The sequence below is a fragment of the Zonotrichia leucophrys genome, chromosome 6 (genome assembly GCF_028769735.1).
Source record: "Zonotrichia leucophrys gambelii isolate GWCS_2022_RI chromosome 6, RI_Zleu_2.0, whole genome shotgun sequence".
NCBI lineage: Eukaryota > Metazoa > Chordata > Aves > Passeriformes > Passerellidae > Zonotrichia > Zonotrichia leucophrys.
Genome location: NC_088176.1, coordinates 15358701 through 15379837, shown reverse-complemented (window position 1 = coordinate 15379837; position 21137 = coordinate 15358701). Strand labels below are relative to the sequence as shown.

The following is a 21137-nucleotide window of genomic DNA, read 5'->3' as shown; positions in this document are numbered from 1 at the left end:
CAACAGTTATGTCCACCTTCTGCACAAGCTGTTAGATCATTATCAGCTACTTCATGTTTTTATCTGAAATTTCTACCAAAGTTTGTGGACAATTGTATAAGGACTGAATAAAAAGGTGAATAGAACCATGTTGAATCTTGAAAAAAAATTGTCTAAGCAACCAAACATATAGCTTTTCTAATTAAAGGATTGATTCCCCTTCCTTTGCTACTAGCATAGCATTAGACAAACATACCACTGTTGCCAGCAACAGACTCATATAATATTCCTTAAAGTCTTGATGAACCCAAGTTTAATTGCTTTGTCTTTTAACTATAGATTGATGTGATTTTATTTTGCTTGAATTTCAACACTCCCATAGTTCTCACTTATATAATGATTACTTTTCATATCTTTCTCACTCTCCACAAGTATACATTACACATTTTCCATTCCCTTTTAAATGAGTCTAAAAAACACTTCAGTTTGCTAGAAGCAAATTTGTCTTGGCTATGTAATCTGTATGCATAAATGATTTAAATTTTGATATCTGGCGAAATTCTCTCAAGTTCTACACATACAACATCTGCATTTCTGTTGAAGCCCTTTTTAAAAAACCATTAGCTCCACCTTAAATTGTCCAAGTGTCTTACCTCCCAAGAAGGGTTAAAGAGATCATTGCACACCTCTTCACAAAAGCTTTCCAGAGGCCATTCATTTGCCTAAATCCATAAAAAATGAAGTATGAGATTGAAAAAGAGGAATCATGAACAAACACTTCTTATATTGTTGTCTGTGCATACTTCAATGGCATACAAAAAACTCCAAAAGCATAAGTACTTTTTTTCATTACTGGACAGAACTGAAAAAACAATCTTCCTCCCCAGCTCAGAAACTTCACTGATTAGTACTGGATCTCTTAAGAAGTTTATGAAGTTTCTGTTAACAGTGTAACCTCTTCTCTATGGGAATTAATTTTGATGCTCTGGAATTCACCTTTCCTTTAGAAACCATGCTAAAGAAGAAAATTAAGCAGAGTTTCTTATTCTATCCAGTGATCCTTTAAATTTATGAAGTTTGCCTTCAAAGAGCATAACAGGTAAGTCTCAGTTTGCAAACACACTACATGAATGAAATTGGGTCAATGAATCCAGCAATAAACAGCACCCTTTTCCAAACACGTTCTACTTTTTGAAAACCAAAGGATATGCACTATCTCAAAATTTTCTACAAGGAAACCGACATGGCTGTGGAAAGGAATTTTTACTACCATTAGTAAGTTCACATCATCACATACACAGAGCAACTGGAAGACATTTAAAAACCAGCAGCTATTCAGCCTGTAGTTATTAATACTTCAGATTAATTTTCCAACCACTTTTTATGCAAATAAAATTTTAATTACTGAACTATGTCTGGAAAGCTATTTTTGTAGGATACAGACTTCTCTAGATAAAGTCTTCTCAAATAAACTTCTATGCATCATTTATATTCTGGTTTAGCATGTCTTAATTTTTAGCTTTTCAGTCTGTTGAAACAAATAAAAAGTTTCTTCCAAGACTAAGGTAATTGTTTTAATCTTCAACTATTAAAGATAGAATCTAACTCTAAATTAAGCCTAATTAAAGTACAGCAAAGATTAAATAAAGATTAAATAAGCATTTAGATCAAATTATTTGTGGCTCACTGTAATCCTACCATGTAAGTGTTTAGCACAGTTTTCCAGTTTAATACCCAGGTCTGACACCTGTAGCCACCTACTCGTGTTAATTTGGGTCACAAACTGCTACCAAAGGATTAAATGTGTTTTCTTCCTCAATGCTGTAACAGTTAGAAGCTCACTTGCTTCATTATGTTAAAAGTAAGCTGGCCATGACATTCTTCATTCCACTTGCCTGAACGCTAAATGGACTAAACAATTTGGGCACATGAAGGAATTTTGTTTCAAATTACTTTGCTGAAAAACTGAATGATCTCTCCTGCTAACAGCAGAACAATACATCATACCTCTTCCTGAGCATTTTCTACCACTGTTTTTGAGTCTGTGGCAGGCTGGTTGATGACAACATTTGCAACTTTTCTTCTTTTTTCTTCTGGCTCCCCATCAGTGCTATCATTGCTGAGAAGGAGCAAGTACATGTTTATGAACTCAAGGTATGCTTTAAGGCAAGAAATTACATCTACAACTGATGTCTTCAGATACAATAAAGTATGGCAAGAACACAAAACAAAGAGGCTTAGCACTGTGAAATATGCAAGTTAGCTGAGTTTATATGTAAAACCAAAAAATGCAGTGAGGAGACAGTAGAACGCTGTCCCAAATTCACAATCTGTCTCAGATTTATCCAAGAAACCCAGCAATTCCTAAATAAGATCAAGAATTTTGTTCATCATTCATTATGAACACAGTAGATACAATAATGTGCCACTATAAACTACAGTGAAGAACACAGCACACATCAGAAAACTGTATCCTAAATTTTCAGTTGTTCATTTTCTTAAAATCCCCTGTTTTCATGCATTATTCTCAAGCCATATTTAATAACCACACATTTCAGCTGTAGCATCCCATTATGTCAAGATGCCTCTGAAGCTGGGTCCTCAACAAAGCTCTCCTGGGAACAAGCACTGCATGCAAACTTTCCACCATCAGCACAATTAGCACATAAGAGATTTAAGATGCAAAGACTGTAGGAAGTTTCTCAACAGATAAATCAAATCACAATCCCAGCTTAACAGAAATAAAAGGAAACCAGTTCACTATTATACCTCTTCTCATTAGCTTCCACTGCATCTCTGGATCTTTGCTTTGCAAATAGCTTAGCCATTCTTTTGGCTTTATTCTTTTGTCTATTGCTCATACCAGCTCGAAATTCTGAGTCAATTAACTCAGCAGCCTGAAGAGTCTGAAAGAAAAGTCATTCATTGTCAATTCTTCTTATGATGGAAGTCCTGAAAAATTCTCAAACCCACAACGCTCTCAACTTCCCCAACCCTCCATTTCAAACATTTCAGCAGTTTGACATGAAATAATACTAACAAGCAACTATGGGATGTAAAAACTGAGGAAGCCAAAGCACATCACATTAGATGCCAATCATCTTACTTAAAACAGAAATACTGTAACCACAGAAGCTCAAATAAAGCAAACCCACTGTATTATTTCTTGCAGTCAAATAGCCCAAGGTTTTACCTACAGGTTGTTTGTTTACTAGTAAAACTGGAGAAGGAGAATAGTCCAAATCTTCATCATTGAACAGATCCTCAGTATTCATTCCAATTGCAGCACCCATATCTAAGCCAAGTTTCTTTTGCAGCAGTTTCCTCTGTCGTGCTATCCTCTCTTTAGGATCAATTTCACCTTAAAAAGGGATTGGAAAAGAAGATGTGTCAGATTTCCAACTGGATATTTTACTGATGACTTGCTCAATGTACATAACAAAGCCAAAATTTACAGGATTAAATTGCACTTGGCTAATACAATCTGCTAAGACAAATCACACTGATACCAGGAAGACCTCCTCTGCTACTGTAACTACACAAGTACTTCAACTGTGATTGAGCAAGGTTCATTTTGGAAATCAACAGATGCCACCTCAAGAATGTCTGATGTTTCAACAATAACTATAGAACACCTAGGCTTCGGAAGCACCAACAATTGCATTAGAAATATGAGATTTTAGCACCCAAGTAGAATAAAACCTCCAAGCAACCCAAAACCTGCAGCTGGTAGGGCTGTCAGACTTCACTTCACATGCACAGTACAGAAACCAGTCAGAAGGAGTTGTTGTTTTGGTTTGTTGGTGTTGTGGTGGGATTTTTTTTTTCAATTACCAGCACAAACTTTTAAGTAGATGACCAATATTGATACAATTCTGGGGTGTACACCAGGTTGAGTAGTAACTAGTAGTTAATATTGTGTATACCAGTAAGTTTGTTAAACTGCATTTAACTGACAAGCAAAGACAAGCAACTTCCATTCTTTAAAAATATTTTTGCTTTCTAACATCATCTCAGGAATAATTATCAAAGACTGCTAATTCTAAGGATTAAGTTACATTACGTCCATTTATGTTGTCTACTTACTTGAAAAGGGAAGTTGCCACAGAACACAGAAGAGAAAGCAGGCTGTATGTTTTCTCATGAATAAAAAAAGCAGCAACTAAGGATTTTTGTTTCATTTTCTTATTTTTTGATATTGTATTTCTTATTTATTTTCACATAAACTTCAAGGATGAAATCATGTGACATTGGAATAAATATCAGGCTTCTATGAACTGAAGTGTTGGGTTTCATTAGACGAGGTGGAACTCGTACACCACTTTATTAATCTAGCTTAAAAGATGGCAAGCAATAAATTAGCAACCTGCCTGAAGAGACAGGACACTGCTCAAGTTTCAGCAGCCACATGCTCTGCTCCTTGCTGAGCTACTGATCTTCTGAGTACCCTGCACAGAACCCATCACACACAGGGAACAAAGGAATCAGGGCTACACAGTCAGATTCTTATCAAAAGCATCACTTAATTTGGTGCAGAAACTGGTAGATGGCCTGGAACTAAGAACAGGGAAGTACAGTAATAGCAAAAAATAGCTTAGATTAAAATAATTCAGTGCCATTACACTGACAAACCAACTCTCAGCTAAAAAAATTACAGAAAAATGTTAGACAAGTCACTTGAAACAAAAAAACATCACACAGGCACTGGTATTTGATCTTCCAACTTTGTCAGTCTTATCACAGTATTTTTCATGCAGTCTTTCTATACTTGAAACCTTCAAGCTTTTAAATAAGCCACATCCTACTTCTGTATGTGGGAACACTGTTCAGGTAAAGAACAAGCAGTGAAGTGCCTGCCCCTTCTAAAAATGTCTACAGAAATCTCTGATGCTTTTTCAGGTTTCCACCCCTTCTTCCCCACAGTATTACTGTATACACAGTAATACTGCTATGGCAAAAACCTACTCCTAAAAAACTGTGTTACTTGAGGAAGAAAATGCAAACCACACATTGGGGAATAGGTTCTGCCATTATTTCCTGACATTCTGAGAATCCATGGGTGGCTAGAGTCATAATGCTGCCACAACAAACTTTTTCAAATCACTAAGTTTTCTTGTCTGCAAGTAAAATCTAGATACCTGATTTATCATCTTGGACTTCAAACTCTGCCCCAGCAGATCCAAGAAGAGATGCACCATGTTTCAACAAGCGACAGATATCAAATCTGTCAAAGCGCAACCGGTCTGTGGAAGGTGAATCTTCATTGGGACTTTCCGAGCCTGGTTCTAGGTAGGAAATAAAAATAATATTAAGGACAACATGATGAAATTTTTGTTCAAAATTCTGGCAGAAGATAAAGGAAAAACAAGATATAATATCTCTCCTCCAAAGAATCAGCAGACATACAGCATTTTAATTCAAAGTATAAAGGCTCCATTTTCACAAAGACAGACTGAAATAGGTCACTAAATGTACCTGAAGAGAAAAAAAAAATGTTTTTCCCTTGATAAATTTAGCTTTTAAAAATCTTGGACAATGACCTACAGGCCTTCTCTGCACACACAGGGCCAGCTTACAGTTTTGAACTGCACACAGCTCACAAACAGTATCACAAACACACCAACACTGCTGTGTGCCCCTACCAGCCAAGCATCCAAAGCAGGGCAGCTAGAGAGTGCCTAAACAGGTGTGGGAGAAAGGGCTGCTGATGCCTAGCTGTGAGCTCTTCTCAAACAGTACCTTTTTCTTAAACACACAATCTTAGCAATTTCATTAATCTGATAGGCAGAGGTGCCAGAACTGGACAATGCATTTAAAAGGGTGCTGTACTCTAAGACTAACAGGTTACCCAACTTCCATGTACAAAAGGCATGCTAGAAGTAATCCCTGAGCTAGACAAGTGAAATGAACTTCTCTCCTTGGTAAGACAGAGCAGACAGTAGCAAAATCCCCACCTGTAGTAGAAGAGGTTGAAACTAGATGATCTTTAAGGTTTTTTCCCATTCAAACTATTCTATGATTCTATAACCAATTGATTAAGCATATGGATAAATATTATTCACTGGGAAAGAGAATTGCTCTGGAAAAAACCACCTTTTAATAACCTGATTATCAATGTCCTTAAAGAGCTGCCACAAGTGGATAGAGGGCATCCAGTGAACATAATATATTTAAAAGCTTTTGGCAAGGATTCATGTGAAAGAATAAATCAAAAGAACCAAGTTAGCACAGAGCTGGGGAGAACATCCTTTTACAAACTGAAAGGTAAAAATTAGTTCTGGAGTCCTCTGGGGCACCAATCCTTTCACTGATGGAAAAGACATTCACTAATGCACTCTTCTCCAAGCACACAGGTGACACCAAACTCTTTTGGGTAGCCTAAGGTCACAATGGCACTAAGGAATCCAAGGAGGACTCTCAGAACAGACTAATGGGCAAATAAGTACACAAGGTGTAAAATGAATAACCTAAACCATGCCTACACAACACAATTCAATAAAAATCTTGGAGGCATTTCTGACAGCTTTCTGTACTCATCTGTTTACTGAGCAGTGAAAGCCAGGGCAGACAACAAAGTCCTGGGTCTCACCAGGAAGGACACTGATGGCAGGACAAAGCACATCATTTTGTCACTATGTGTAAATTTCAGTACTCTAGAGATGTAGGTAGACTGTGTGGAGTTCTGTGCATCTCATGGAGGACACAAGTAAGAGAAAGCACAGAGGAAAAAAGTTATCTAAAAGACAAAGCAGCTTGTGAAGAAAGATTGAAGAGAATGCAAACCTTCAATATGAAGAGCAGTTGCTGGAGGAGAGCAAATATGATGGTTTACAAAAATAAAGACAATGAACAAGGAAAATGCAGAACTTGCTTGTCAAATTCAAAGCCAACAGAACTGGGAGGCACCAAGTGAAACAAATATGAGATCACCTCAAACAGATGTGAGTTTCATTGATACTGTTTTAGGGTGTGTATGTGTCTGTTTTTAAACAAGTCGGTGAATTTCTGGAATCTGCACCACAAAGCTGTGAACACAGACAGTACCAATGGATTTGGACAAAATCACTTAGTCCATAATTCAACAATTAAGGAAACTAACATCCCTAACACGATGATTTCAGATGAAAAGAAACAGAACAGTCTTGAGCAAACTGCCATCTCACCTTCCTCAGAAAGGTGCTCAGATTAAGGGAACAGAGAAGAAAAGAGTTTCTGCAAACTATCATGACAAAGTTGATTGGTTAAACATATTACCATTTTACTAGTTACTCCTTTTCTTTATAAAAGCTTTATGAGAGTACAAAGGACAAGAACAGGAATTCTGAAAGAAATAAAGGTCAGGAACATCTAAAGCCAAAGAGGTTTACTTACAGTCCTACTTCACAGAATCATAGAATAGTCTGAGTTGGAAGGGACCCACAAGGATCATTGAGTGCAGCTCTTAAGTGAGTGGCCCAAACAGAGACTGAACCCCTGACCTTGGCATTATTAGCACCCTGCTCCAAACAACTTATGTGCAAATAAAAGTTTACGCTCATAAAAAACCAAATGACACAGCTGCCTTGAAAAGTCTCATATCACAGATGGTTTGCATAAGACAAACAATGAGTTATACACAATGAGTTTAAGGAGCACCTTGTTTTGATCTTGGAGTTGGATTCCACTCAGGTACATTTTTCACTATTGCTTCGACAGCCTGGCCAGCCGCAATACGAGTATCCCAATTCGTGCTTCTTAAATACACTAACACCTTGAAGGAGAGATTAATAACAAGTATTTGCTCAAAATGTACTTCCAAAACAATCCATCAGTTGTTATGTTCTATTAAAACACAATTACTTCAATGCTATGACTTAATAAAACATTCAGAACAAAAATATAAAGGACAAAAAAACAAACCAAGAAATGCCACCAGCCTTCTCTATATTGCTCACTGCTTAGCACAACACCTGCCAGAGTCAGACCTTAAGACTTTATAAGATATATTTAGTCCAATCAGTTAAACTGAAACTTTATTTCCTCCAGGTACTGAACAAGGCTTGAGACATGTTTTCATTTTTTGGGTTGGTTGGTTGGTTTGTTGCTGTCTTTTTCTATAAGGAAGTGTTCAAAATTGATTAACAGACCTTAAAACCCTGAAGTAATTTAACCCAAGAAGAGATACAACATGGGTCACTTGAAACAATATATGGTCTTCTAAACTAATTCATCACTATGTCACATATCTGGAAAAACTATTTCTTTCTCTGAAAGCAGTTTGATATTCGTGATTCCTTGCCCACTCTGTTGATAGCATCAATTGTGGCAACAGCACCTGTTCCGTAAGAACAGAACTGAGGTCACTGAGCCATCCCCACCTGTCAGAGATGGACTGTTTTTGGTGGTTTTACTAGACTTGGTCAGATTGAAGTCTCAAGCTAATGGAAAAGTCTTCCCAATTTCCAGCCCTTTTAAAGACATGCAGCCTCTTTTTTAATGTTTTATCACACAAGTAATAACCTTTAAAGGCAAGTGAAAAAAAATCTTTGTAAGGCAGCAGAGCTTCTCTTTATAGAACAAGCTCTGAACTTACAGCAAATGCTGAATATCAATACTGAATACTAAGCGAAACCTCACATAATCATTTCAGAAGCTGACAGAACAGTACCTTAAACAGAAGCAGCCCCAATTTTCTTCATTCTCTTACTTTTGAAAAACCCAAGGCCACAATGTATTTTCTTCTTCCCACAGAAGCACATCCCTTTAAACTAGTTTGATTCTCACCATTCAAGTACTAGGGAAAAACATATGCTTACTTTAGATAAGAGATTATTCAGTTCATGAGGATGCAGTTTCACTACTTCCCCAAGTTGCTGTGCAGCTGCTTTTCTTGTTACAGGTGTTGTACCAGTGTCCAGTAAAATAAAGAGACGATCGAGCCTAAATGTGATTGACAAAAACCGAAAAGTTATGCTATTCATAGCTCAGTTGTCCATTTCTATTCATATTCCCCCACATTTTGCAGTTTATGTAACTCAAAGAGAAGAGATGTCTGTCTGAAGACTGTCAGTTGGCAGAGTGAATAATGTACTATTTTTCTAACACTAAGCATAGCTGTTTTAAAAGCACATTTAATTTGGCAACAAAAAAAGTAACAGTAAGAAAGGCTAGTTTAAGAAATCTTCAGTCACAAGAAAAAAATTAATTGCTCCTGTCTTTGTTCTGTGATAGAACATTTTCAATCTTGAAACAAATATGTTGTGAGTGATCATCAAATTCTTTTTGATAGAAAAAGCAGAGGGCTCAGCTGCTCCTATTGCACATTATCACTTCTATTGACAACACAGCCTGTTATCTGCAACACCAAACTCTGCCTCTCCAGGATGACAAATTTTCACTTTTCACATCTTTTCCCCCTAATTACCTGGAATACACAAAACCAAACCTCTTGTGTTTACAGCTTGCAAGTCATCTGATGCTTCTGCTCTTCCCTCAAAATACAGGGATTTAACCAGCAGATCTGTTTCCACAGTAACTCTGTATTTAGTGAAAGACTCCAATCATCTATTTGTAGAACAATTCATTTCTTCCTTGTTTAGTTACTGAATGAGAAATAAAGTCTGTCTTTAGGTATATATTCACGTAACAATCTAGATACTCCAATCCATGACTGGAGTTTCAAGTACTCATTATTCCCTTACTATCAGTGGTTGATCAGAGCTCTCTAATGAGTGCCAAGTTTATGCTTTAGTTATTGGGCAGTATGAGGTTATTACTGAGTATCAATCTAGAACCTGTTCACACAGTGCAATTAAAATAGTTCATTCCAGCTTTCCACAAAAGTACTCCTCCAAGAACTGCAACAATACAAAACCAGACCTTGCACAGCAGTGAAGCTCCCCTAGAACAGCCTGGCACAATAAAGATACAGGTATCCTGGACAACCTGTCTTCATAACCACACACCCTTGGTTTGAGCACACACAGGAAATAACAAATGCCTTGTCCCTGTTAGTCTGTTGCTATTAATTACATTTCATGTAAATTGCCTTTGACATTAGATCAAAAAATATAAAAAGAAAAAAAACCCACCAAAACCTCTTTCCAACATCACTGGATTTTGTATGTTCTTTGGCATGCTTAAACTGCACTTAATCCTGAGTTTATCTTAATGTGTTCACAATACAATCGGAATTGCAGTGCAGGGCCAAGGTAATACCAAAACCCAAATACTCTCATAACTGGAGGTATTAGATTAAGTATTCATTAGATTTAAAATAATTATAACTTTTTAGACAATTCTGCTATCTGCCATCCCAGAAATAATTATCTTCCTACTACTAAAATAGGTGAGCTTTTTTCAGTCTTTGTAGATTAAAACTAAAGTTTCAATTGCTATGATTTACTAGTTAGAAAGTTGTTTTAAAGTCCCAAAAATTAAACCCTAGATATATGAAATCCAGCAATTTTGTGTGATCATACAGTCAAGGAGAAAAAAGCTTTATAGATTCAAAACTTCTGAATCTCTGATAGTGGAGTAGTCATGAGAAACATACCAGGTACCTCATTAGCTGTCAGTATTTTTTCTCCTGTACTTTTGGCAGTAATAACCCAACCTGATTTGCAGCAGTCACTATTTTTCAATACAAAACACAGTGGCTTTGAGAAGAACCACTGTTTGCTCCAACTTGCCTGTTCTCACCCCTTTCATTCTTCTGCTCTCTGTGAAACTTTGGTGTTCCATACTCAGGTTTGCCATATAGTACCACACGCTCCTTTAATTATCAAATTATCTTTTTTTATCTCAAAACCAAGCACCATGTGTAACTGTGACCACTTCCCCAGCTAGAACTCTTCATGAGTCAAAACAGGAGGAAACCACTAAGTCAGCCTACCCTCAAAAACTCAACCTGAATTCCAGACGTAGTTACAACACTACATCTCCACTCCTAAAACCCACAACTTTCTGAAGCTGTGTTACCTGCAAAATACAGCTTGTTTTCTTGGAGTTTTCCTTAACCCACAGTGTGCTTGGTTTGGAATTTGTTATTTTAAACTGTAATCTGCTTAACTTACACACAAATGCAAACCAAACAAAAAAAAAATCTTTCACTTCTCTGACATCACTACAGGAAGGTTTCAGCTTTCAACTGCAGAAAAATACATGGAAACAAGATTAGCAAACACAGCCAACATCTGACTAACAGCAGTCACACTAATCATTCTCTTTTCCTCCCGCAGAAGGATGCAAAACTCCCAAACTGATATTTTAGAGCTATTAAGATTTTCAAATTGAGTGTTGGTGTTGCTGCAGCAAAGTATGGCAGAGCCTGAATTCTGCAAGAGTTGGAAGGGGAGCACTGAAAAAGTTGTCTGTGATCAGCAGTGCTAGTTGGTTTGTTTTTCAAATTAAAGCTTTCAGTCTGAGTTTCATTAAGAATGAAAAAAAAACCACTAAAAATTGCTAACTACTTAGTTTTGAGTACCTGCAGTTTAAAAAGGAAGTTTCGTAAGTTCTGACAAGGTTTTCATTTTCAGAACAAACTAGCAGCCTCTGAACAAGTTACTAAAGCCAAAGAGAACCAAGTTTTCTAGTGGCACGTGGTTCTCTGCTTCTGATGCTAGACAGTGCTGTAAGCAGGGCACCACGTGCCTCACATCATTCCCAGAAGTGTGAAGCAGTGTGGTAGAGTGAGATGCTCTACAATTCAGATAAGGTTTTTAATTATTTTATTAAATCTGTCAACTCCATCAAAAAATTGTTCTAAGCCTATGGAAGACAAAAACAAACAACAGACACAAGGAATACTTTGGGGAAAAATATTAAAACAAAAAATGTTTATAAATTATTATGAAAAATAATTGTAAATTATTATGAAAATGTAAATACCAATGCATGCTAAAAATTAAAGATATCTCTAAAACTACTTCTGCTGCAATCAGAACTTTAAAATACCAAGTTCTTCACATTTAATTCTTAAACAATGGTTCATATCCTTCTGTCATCCTCCAATACCATGTTAACTACTTCTCATCAACGGGACAGCAACCATAGACACCTTTGATATGAACTCGTGCTGTGCGAGCTAGCACAAAGCACTACCTGGCTCAAAGAGATAATTTCTTCCTGTCACTTTAGAAATTCAAGATTTTTCTAGTCTCTGTTGAAGTGTATCAGCAAGACATAACTGAGAGCAACAACTCAAGGTTCTTATGATCAGCACTCCACTCAATTTTCTCTTCTAAGAAACACCTTTTACACTGGGCCCATTAGAAATGTTTCTGACACAGACATCAATGCAGGTGCCTCAGAAGAAGCATCCACTATCATCTGAGATGCTTCACCTCCAGAAGAGCCACCACACCTAGGTGGGGGCACTCCCCAGGTACCACAGTGATTCCATCTTCTGGTCACCAGTTTTGCACACTCAGCATTGAAGCAGGCTAGACATGACCCTCAGCCAGGCACAGGAGGCAAATGCTGCAATGAATGGCATGTTCTGTTCCTCATGCTGATCTGCAGATCTTTGCTGCTGCCCCAAATAGGGGGCTGATCTCCATTTGAAGGGGCAGTTGTCATACTATTTAAAGTGAACTTTATGGCACTCCTGAGGAAACAGGATGGCATGGATTTGAGAGCCCTTCAGCTCCAGAGGCACTACAAAGCTAGTAGCTGCATAATTAATTACAAGATACAGGTGTAAGCTACAGTCTCTTCAAAATGCTTGCTAAAGAACATACCTGCAGCTGCATTGTATAAAGATCCCAACTGTCTCAGTGTAAGTGTTCTGGCTGGACTGGGTGCCCACAGGACTTCAGATTATGAAACTTTCCATTTCTTGCTTTCAGTGAGTGGAGGCTTAAAAGGAACAGTGACTTGATCACTGCTGCCCATGAAACAATCTGTTTGGACTTTTACGTGCCTGTGCCCCAGCATGTTAAACTGTTCTGAGAGTAATCTCTAATAGCAAAGGACATCTGGTATGAACACCTTGCAACTACCTCTGCATATCCTCCAAGCCATGAAAATTGTGTGACTACAAAAAACCCTCAGTGGCATAGTCCCTGGAACAGTAATGTCAAGCTCTGCCTAGAGCTCTGTGAAAAGCTGCTAGCTAGCACTTATCAGAAGGCAAGGGAATCCTCTTAGGAGTTGATATTTCCAACATGCAGAAAACTTCCTCCCAGGCACTCTTTCTTAATACAGAAATAGCCCAGACACCTTGAAAAACATCCCTAAATTAAACTTTAGACTTGACAAGGGTGAAATTCAACCTAAGTTCTAATGGAGTCTGACTTTTCTTGTTGACCTGACAGCCCTCTGCTGTCACTTCATCATTTGGTCAAATCCCAGCTTGGTCAGCTCTTAACACTCGCTCACATGAACAGTTAAGTAATCAAATAAGCAACTTTCAAATATAGAATCAGCCAGTAAGAGGAAAAAAAAACACTCAACAGAATTCAGAACAAGACCCAGAAGTGCAATGATACACAAAGACTGGATTGGGATTTTACTTCTCCTAGGTGTGCAAACAGCTATGAAGGTGGGACTGTGGACAATGAAAAAATCCTGTTTCCTACACAGCAGCTGAAGTAACATCTGGAATGAAACAACAGCTCCAAGACCACACCAGGTCACAGTACCATACACTGCATATGGAATCCAACCAAATGCTAAAATTAGTATAATTGATTCCATATGGACTATGTATTTCATGAATGACCTACAACTTAGTGCTGTACAAGTTTTACTTGTTAACTATTACATATGTATCTGCAACTAACAATGCACTCCAAAATGGGACCAATTACATTACAAAACCTGGGAGAGAGAATTGCAAGTTGAAGCAGCTGTCAGGACAGACTAACACAAGATGTGTATCAGTAAGTTACAAAGTGAACACCTCAGTAACTATTCAAATTCCATCTGCTGGAGCAGGTTGGCATTCTTATCAGCACACAATTCTGACTTTCAATTTTCAGTCCATTAGAAAAGTGTGTGTGAGAAACTGAGCTCTGTCTCATTTGGGCAGCAGGGCACATGCCAGCTCTGCTTCCCCCTTCCCATGGCTGCATCAGCCCTCCCACAAAGAACAGCACAGAAGGCAGTCCACTGTTCTGGTCCTCAAGTTAATCTCCACCAACAAGGGAAGAGTTACATTATTCTTCCCCCCGTTTGAGTCTGAACTCCCATAAGCACATTGGTTCTAGAACATCTATTCCAGTGCTTTGGGCACAGGCCTTTAAGCAGCAGTGAACACATACTTGCTCAGGTTAACTCCTGCTTTTTATGCAAGAGCAGCCATGAAGTAATAGCTTCCACAGAAGCTAAAAGCTGAATTCTTCACAGAGAAAGTCTGTGACAACCTCAAAAAAATTTCTAAAAGGTATGCAGTGCACATAAGAGATTTTGGATGCAGTATTCAATTTTAAATGTTCCAACAGTAATGATGCCAGCCAGTGCAGCCACTTGTTCTTGGGAAGTCACAGCCCCACACCTCAAAAGCTGAGAGCAATACATGGGGCCTGCTTAGTTCACAAGAGCTTTACTCTCACAGTCTTTTGACATTATTTGTTTCAATATAAAAACTAGGTTCCTAATCTACATATTACAAGTCATACACAAATTCAAGTAAACAAAACCACTGAAAACTCTAGAAAACAGTATTAATCTTACACAGATCAAATCAAGAATGGATTGCAAGAGCAGCAAATAATGCTCTCAATATTTCTGTAAGGAACTGTCTTGAATATACCCTGAAGAGGTTGACTTCAAGGTATTTCAGGGAGAACTTAAAGGATACACCAACTAAAATAAAATTGTTTACTCTTAATGTGCCTTACCAGACTCCTAATTTTGTTACATTTTAAAAGTACATTGGTTCTCCCTCATACTGCAAAGGCACTCAAAACAGGAGAAAGGCATTAACACCTTAGTGCTAGAATAACATGAGGCGCCTTTGAACACATTAAGAAACTGGAAAAAAGTTTTATTAGATACTGAAGGACTATCACCATTTTATTACCTACTGAAACTCTACCATCCTGAGTAATCTATGAGTTGTCATCCTCTTAGAAGTATTACTTTCCCTTCTGAAGTATCTCAAAAGATCACTGGTGAGCCACTGCAATTGTGCACTTGGATCATGCACTTTGTAGGAATGAAGCTGAACCACAACCTTTCACTTCCTTTTTTCTTTCTCAGTTCCACTATCAAAAACATTGGGATTTTTTTTATTAGCTATGCAAACATTATACCACTTCATCTGTAAGATAATGTTAAGTGACAGAAGCTAAGGCCGACCAAATGACACATTCACAGAAGGAATACCAACCTTCCCACCCACCTATCCCTGCGTCTGGAGGATGGTGTTCATCAGTCTCTCCAGCACAAACTACCAAAGAGATGAACATGTACAGTGCAAAGATTCTGCAGCGTCTTCTGGGATGAGGGATCTACTGTTTCACTTTATGTCTGTTTTCTAGAGCATCAACACAAATGTTTTATAGAAGGAGGTCTTCAATCCATGTAACATAAAATGCAGAATTAAATACCAGACTTTTTTGTCAATAGGTTACAATTAGTTACAATCACTTTTAAGATAACCTTACTAATAGCAAAGCTGCAATTTCTCAATCTAATATGAAGGTATTTCAAAGCATTCACTATGGTTTTTTTTGGATCTCCCTCAACAGATTAGAGTTTTGAGAAAGGTTTTCGATTGACAAAAAAGCAAAAACTAAACTTTCTGGGAAAACAACCACCTGATAATTTATTGGTTTAAGAATGTAAAACTTCTCCAACTCTCACTTCCAAAAAAAGATATTTTTAAAATAGCTGCTCCAATATAGAACTACCCCTAATGAAATGATTGTTAATAGTAATGCTTGGTATGCAGTCCACAAGTTCTGTGGGCTTTTCAGAAAGATTTAGTCAAGCTCTTCCTCACTCTCCAAACTTGTATAAGTACAGAGGCATTCAACAATGAAATATTACAGTAGTCCATAAAAAAAAGTAACTGTAACTACCTAGAGGAAAAGTGGAATTAGAACAGATGATGGACCAGCTAAACTGAACAAAAAATAGATATGTGGTTTATTACAAGTGCACAAACAATTATTTGTAATATGTCTGAAAGGAAAGGACCTTTGAAGTTCAATGTTCTGAAGTAAAAGGTGAAGAAAAGTATCTTTATTTACAAAAGCAGCACTGACACTGTATCGGTGTTCCTATGGTCCAGCAGCAGAAAGGAAACTCAACTTATCAGGAGCTGCTGTCTAACTTCAAAGGGAGAGAGACAGACAAAATTTACACATTATCACTTCTTTCAATTACATAAACAGTGGTGCTCACCAGGAATAGCCAAGATGTTACAGCACTGTGAAACATGTATTCTTTTACCTAAGTTACACGTGAAGCTGAAACGACTCTGAACCGACTCACCAGTATTACAGCACCTCTACTGACGCTCAGTACCTTGTGCTCAGTTGTGCAACATTTGGATACTACAACTATCATCTGAAGCAATACAGAACAATACTAACACACCAACTTTCAATGCTTCACACTGAATCTTAGAACGAGCCACATCTAGTTTTACTTTCAGTTCCCAAAAGGTGTTAAGTAAATCTCTGTACTGCTGCTTTCCACTAAAGCAGCCTTGGTAACTGAAATGGAAAGCAGCCTTTAGAGCAGCCACAGTCTCAGCACACAGTGAAAAGCTCAATCTTGATATTCCTGTTAGCCCCCATATCACATGTACATTAGCAAAGTTGGTTAAGCAGACTGACCAGGCCTAATGTAATTAGACAACTCCTCTACACGATGACTTATTTTAATGTACACGGTAATCTTGTTACAGCAATCCTCACTACTTCCACGTTCTTATGGACAGATTTGGGGGATGAGAAAAAGCCACAACAAACATATAACAAGTTGATAAAAAAATAAGAGTAGAATAAAACAAAGGGATACTTTGTAGAAACTACAAAGCTTAAAATAAAACACCTGCTACTAGAAGTCCCTAAAAGGTGCATTGCTGCCATTATTTTTGATGAAGAATGGGTTTCCATTATAAATGTGCACACCTTTACCTTGCTACATAGAATCGCAAACTTATTCACACAGAGCTACTGAAACAGAATTTACTTTTGTGATAGCACTTTGGAAGTAAAGATACTCTAACACGTGACTTGGAGCTAATCTATCACAAGCTTAATTTGGATTTATAGTTTCCTTTCAATTATCCTGTTCGGAAGCTTAACCCGCCCGTTTCACACACACACAAAAAAAAAAAGAAAGGAAAAAAAAAAAAAAAAGAAAAACAACCCCAGGAATTTGTGCTCAGCATTTTTTATAACACAGCGCTGTTAAGACACACCTCTGTATCTGTGAATGCTTTAAACGCTGGCACACCCCAGAGCACATGTGTGCAAGCAGATACTGCCCAACATTTTGAGGCAGAGCCAGAATCCACGGATCACTTTTCTCCATGAAAGCCTGTTTTATTTTGGTTACTTTACAACTCAGGGCTCTGAAACGCAAAAACAGTTCTTTGCCAGTTTTTGGGATTCAATATGCTAATTTCCTACTCCCTAGCAGTTTAACCACCCTAGGAAAGACTGGCCAACAAAACGAAGGTGTCGAATTCAGGAGGAAGCCCGAGACGCCCCAGGCAGAGCCCCTGCGGGCCGAGGGAGGAGGGGGCACGAGAGTCATGGCAGGCCAGGATACAAACCCAGGCTCAAGAGCACAGAGCCATCCCCAGACCCCGGCGGGGCGGCCTTGGCGAGGTCTCGGCGGGCTCCCGAAGCCAAAGGAGACGGAACGCGGGCACCTCTCCACCCCCCCCCGCACGAGGCCACACGGAGAGCCGGGAGTGCCGGGTCGCCGCTGTCGGCCCTACTTCCCCCATTCTTCCCAGCTCCCACCGACCTGGAGACGGCCATGGCCGCCCGGAGCCGGGCCGGGCTGACGGCGGGCGGCGGGACGGGGGGGCTGGGGTGCTGCCCCGGCGGAGGGCGCTGGGCCTCGCTCGGGCCTGGGGCGCCGCACCCGGCCTCGGCCCCGCCGGCGATCCGCGGGCAGCGGCTGAGCGCGGCAGAGGCCGGCGGCGGTCGGAGTGTCGCTCCCCCGGGCGGGGCGGCGGCGGCGTGGGCGGCAGCGGCGAAGGACCCTCGGAGCGCGGGTTAAAGCCTCGATTCCCCCATCACCGGGGCGAAGCCCAATGCCTGGTTTTATATGAGCAGCCATCTTGTATTTATTCCCTTCCTCCATGAGAGCCGCTTCCTGATTGGCAAGAGCGCCCAGCCGCAGCCAATGGCGGGAGCGCTTCTAAGAGCAAGGAGGGCGGGAGCGCGCAGCGCCCGCACTGAGCAGGATCGGCCATGGCGCCCGCCGGGCCGGCTGGGGGGGCGCTGGCTGGTGCCGGCGCGTTCCATCTGCAGGGCGATGGAGGGGGGTGAACTCAAAGGAGAGCACCCCAATCCCGAACCCCGAGGGGAGAACAGGACTCGAGAACGCGGAGTAAACGCTTTCCCTTCCATGTCCACTGGGTGGTGGCCCTTCTGCCCCACCAACAGGGCCGGACAGCGTGGTCGGTATTCGCCGAACCAACGCTGTACCTCCCTCTTGCCGAGGTCCGCCGTCCATCAGCCATGCCCGGTGCTGCGGCGCGAAGTCGTTGCCGGTGGGACTACAATTCCCGGCATGCCCTGCACTGTGGCCGGGCTCGGTCGCGCGGCCCCACCGCCCTTGCGGGCGGGCGGGCGCCGCTGTGAAGCCCCCGCAGTGAGGGGCGGCTGTGGCACTGCGGCTGGTACCGCAGAGGGGCCATGGCACACGAGGGTGGCAACACCCCAGGGTTATTAAGCGTCGCCGGCCAAGCCAGGCAACGACGGGACGGCTGGTCCGGCTCTGTGAGGGGCCACGTTCTTTCCCGCTCTCTGCCGTCGCCCCGGCTGGGACAGCGGCCCGTCCTCCCTCCCAGCCTGGCGAGCCCCGGGAGATGCTGAAGGATCCTGGAATCCCGCCCGGCAGTGCCCCTTGTTCCCGGCAGGCACACCAGGCTCCCAAGTGCTCGCTATCAGCTTCCATCAGATCCAGATTAAGAAATTAGCCTTCGACTAATCATTTAAATTAATGGTCCCAGACTGGTACATAAAGTTAGCTGACGCAGGTAACCTTTCATGTGATAAGTTGGAAACAAAGTAATAGATTTTTTTTTTCTTCCTGTGATGGCATAAACTTGGATAAACACATGAATTTGCATAGTGCTGTGTGATAAAGTTTTCCTCTGAAGCCCATTGTGCTGTGCGTGTTTCACACCCAAACCTTCTCCAGGGATTTCTGCTCACCCAGCCTTTCTGGTTGGTCTCCCTCTCCCCAGAGAGTTCACTCTTCATGTATGGGCTCACTCATTCCGTTCCCACGAGCACATATTCCAAACAGACATTCTAATGCTGTGTGCACTATCACTGTCTTTTGACTGTTCTGTCAGGACATTGGGATAATGCTTCAATCTGCCCTTCTCCATGCAGGTCCAGCCTAGACTTCAGCCTTTCCCAAAGTATGCTCGGGGTGCTGCTTTCCTGCCTTGTCTCTTCTGTCCTTTGGTGGGAGCACGGTGGCAGCTGGAAACTGGCATTGAAGTGGCCCCAAACACTGGCAATGAGAGTCAGCCTGAGGCCTCTGAGCACAGAGTGTGGCCAGAGCAAAGCACAGACCTGTTTTGCAGTGGTGGACGTGGGTTTTGTCACACTGCTATGCTCAATGACCCAGGTAATGCCCTTTGCTTGTCATGGTTCTGATGCAGTAACTACCTTCAAATAACTCAATATACCTTCTGTAGCTGAATACACACAAAAAGTACAGTGGATTTAGCTGGAGGCCAAGGGCCTCTCACCAGAGTACTCCATAAACTCCCCACACCTTCCTTTCTGCCATGCCATACCCTCGTTGCAGGTGCACCTGCCTGGGTCCCTGCCCATGATCCCAGGCACATGCCTGCCCCTGTTCTCTGTGTGTACATGTTTGATTTAGCTGTGTATGGGAGGGAAGCAGGGAATTGGGGCAGGGAGTAGCAAGGAACAGACTGAGGGTGGAGATATTTTCCTGGTATGTTTGATGCTGTTGACATGGATGTATAGCAAACATCCCTGATAGTATATCCGTGTTTGTTTAGCCAGGAATCAGCAGCCATCCTATCATCTGTGGCTGTTATTGAAATGATCCTCAGGTGATGTTTCCAATTCTAACATCCTATTTCCTCTAAGGTTCTTTAGAAACAGTTTTAATAGCAGTCAAGGCAGAGGGCACATCAAACATGAAATAAAGTTTGTTTTGAACAGCTCCTACCTGATAAAAATAAATGCAGAGAAGATATTGGTGGTGGGTCACGTGCTCTGAGTACTTACTGAAATTATGATAAACTGCACTTCCAGCAAAACAATCTGCAAAAGACAGAAAGATCTGTTATAGCAGGCAATCTGGACAAACACAATTCATTCAAGTATCACATCATATATATTTGTATTTTGATGTGACATTTATGTAAAGCACATCATTACTTAACTATTCACTTGTATCTTCTCCTCAATCCTTTCCACACCCTATGAAAACTAATTCTTCTTTGTCCATGCATCTGTTCAGTGCCTCTGTAAGTCACACCAATTTTGTTTGCAATTTTTTTTGACCTATTTTTCAAGGAGTACCTACACATTTCCTTCCCTCTTCTGTTAAAAGAATTCCCCCTGAAAATCTGTTGTGTGCCAGTACACTCTCTCCAACCTGCTCCTAAATTAAATAAAACTCAGTAATTTCACTCCTTTGGTATGTTTTAATCAGTACTTCCTGCATTCATCTCAACCGTTTTTATTTTCCTTTCTTCCTCCTGCCAGCTGTGTTCACCTGCAGACTCTCATTGCTTGGGCTGCAGATTCCCAGTGACAGCAGCTCGGGTATGGGCCCTGTTGGCTGCCAGAGCCCAGGCAGAAAGAGGTGCAGCCTCCAAGAGCTCCAGCTGTGCAAATAGCAGATGACAGAGGCACTGTTTTTCAGGTGGAATCCCCCTGATTAGACCTGACATAACATAATCTTTTACATGTTCTGGAATTTTAGAAGACTAACTTCCAATTAGTTTTTTGTGTCCTGAAGGTTTGTAGATTTGTATTGCTCAGGAT

General features: G+C 40.5%; 1 protein-coding gene across 1 annotated transcript in view; it reads right to left on the bottom strand.

Moving 5' to 3' along the window:
• The window catches only part of BTAF1 (B-TFIID TATA-box binding protein associated factor 1), a 42186-nt gene extending 23991 nt beyond the window's left edge, over positions 1-18195 (bottom strand). The window contains exons 1-8 of the mRNA XM_064716743.1: positions 17893-18195; positions 8775-8898; positions 7615-7729; positions 5118-5264; positions 3177-3340; positions 2749-2885; positions 1987-2098; positions 633-701 (exon numbers count right to left, since the gene is read on the bottom strand). Of these exons, the coding sequence (XP_064572813.1) occupies positions 633-701; positions 1987-2098; positions 2749-2885; positions 3177-3340; positions 5118-5264; positions 7615-7729; positions 8775-8898; positions 17893-17906 (882 nt within the window). The 5' untranslated portion in view covers positions 17907-18195. The remainder of the gene's footprint in view (positions 1-632; positions 702-1986; positions 2099-2748; positions 2886-3176; positions 3341-5117; positions 5265-7614; positions 7730-8774; positions 8899-17892) is intronic.
• Between the last annotated feature and the right edge of the window lie 2942 nt (positions 18196-21137).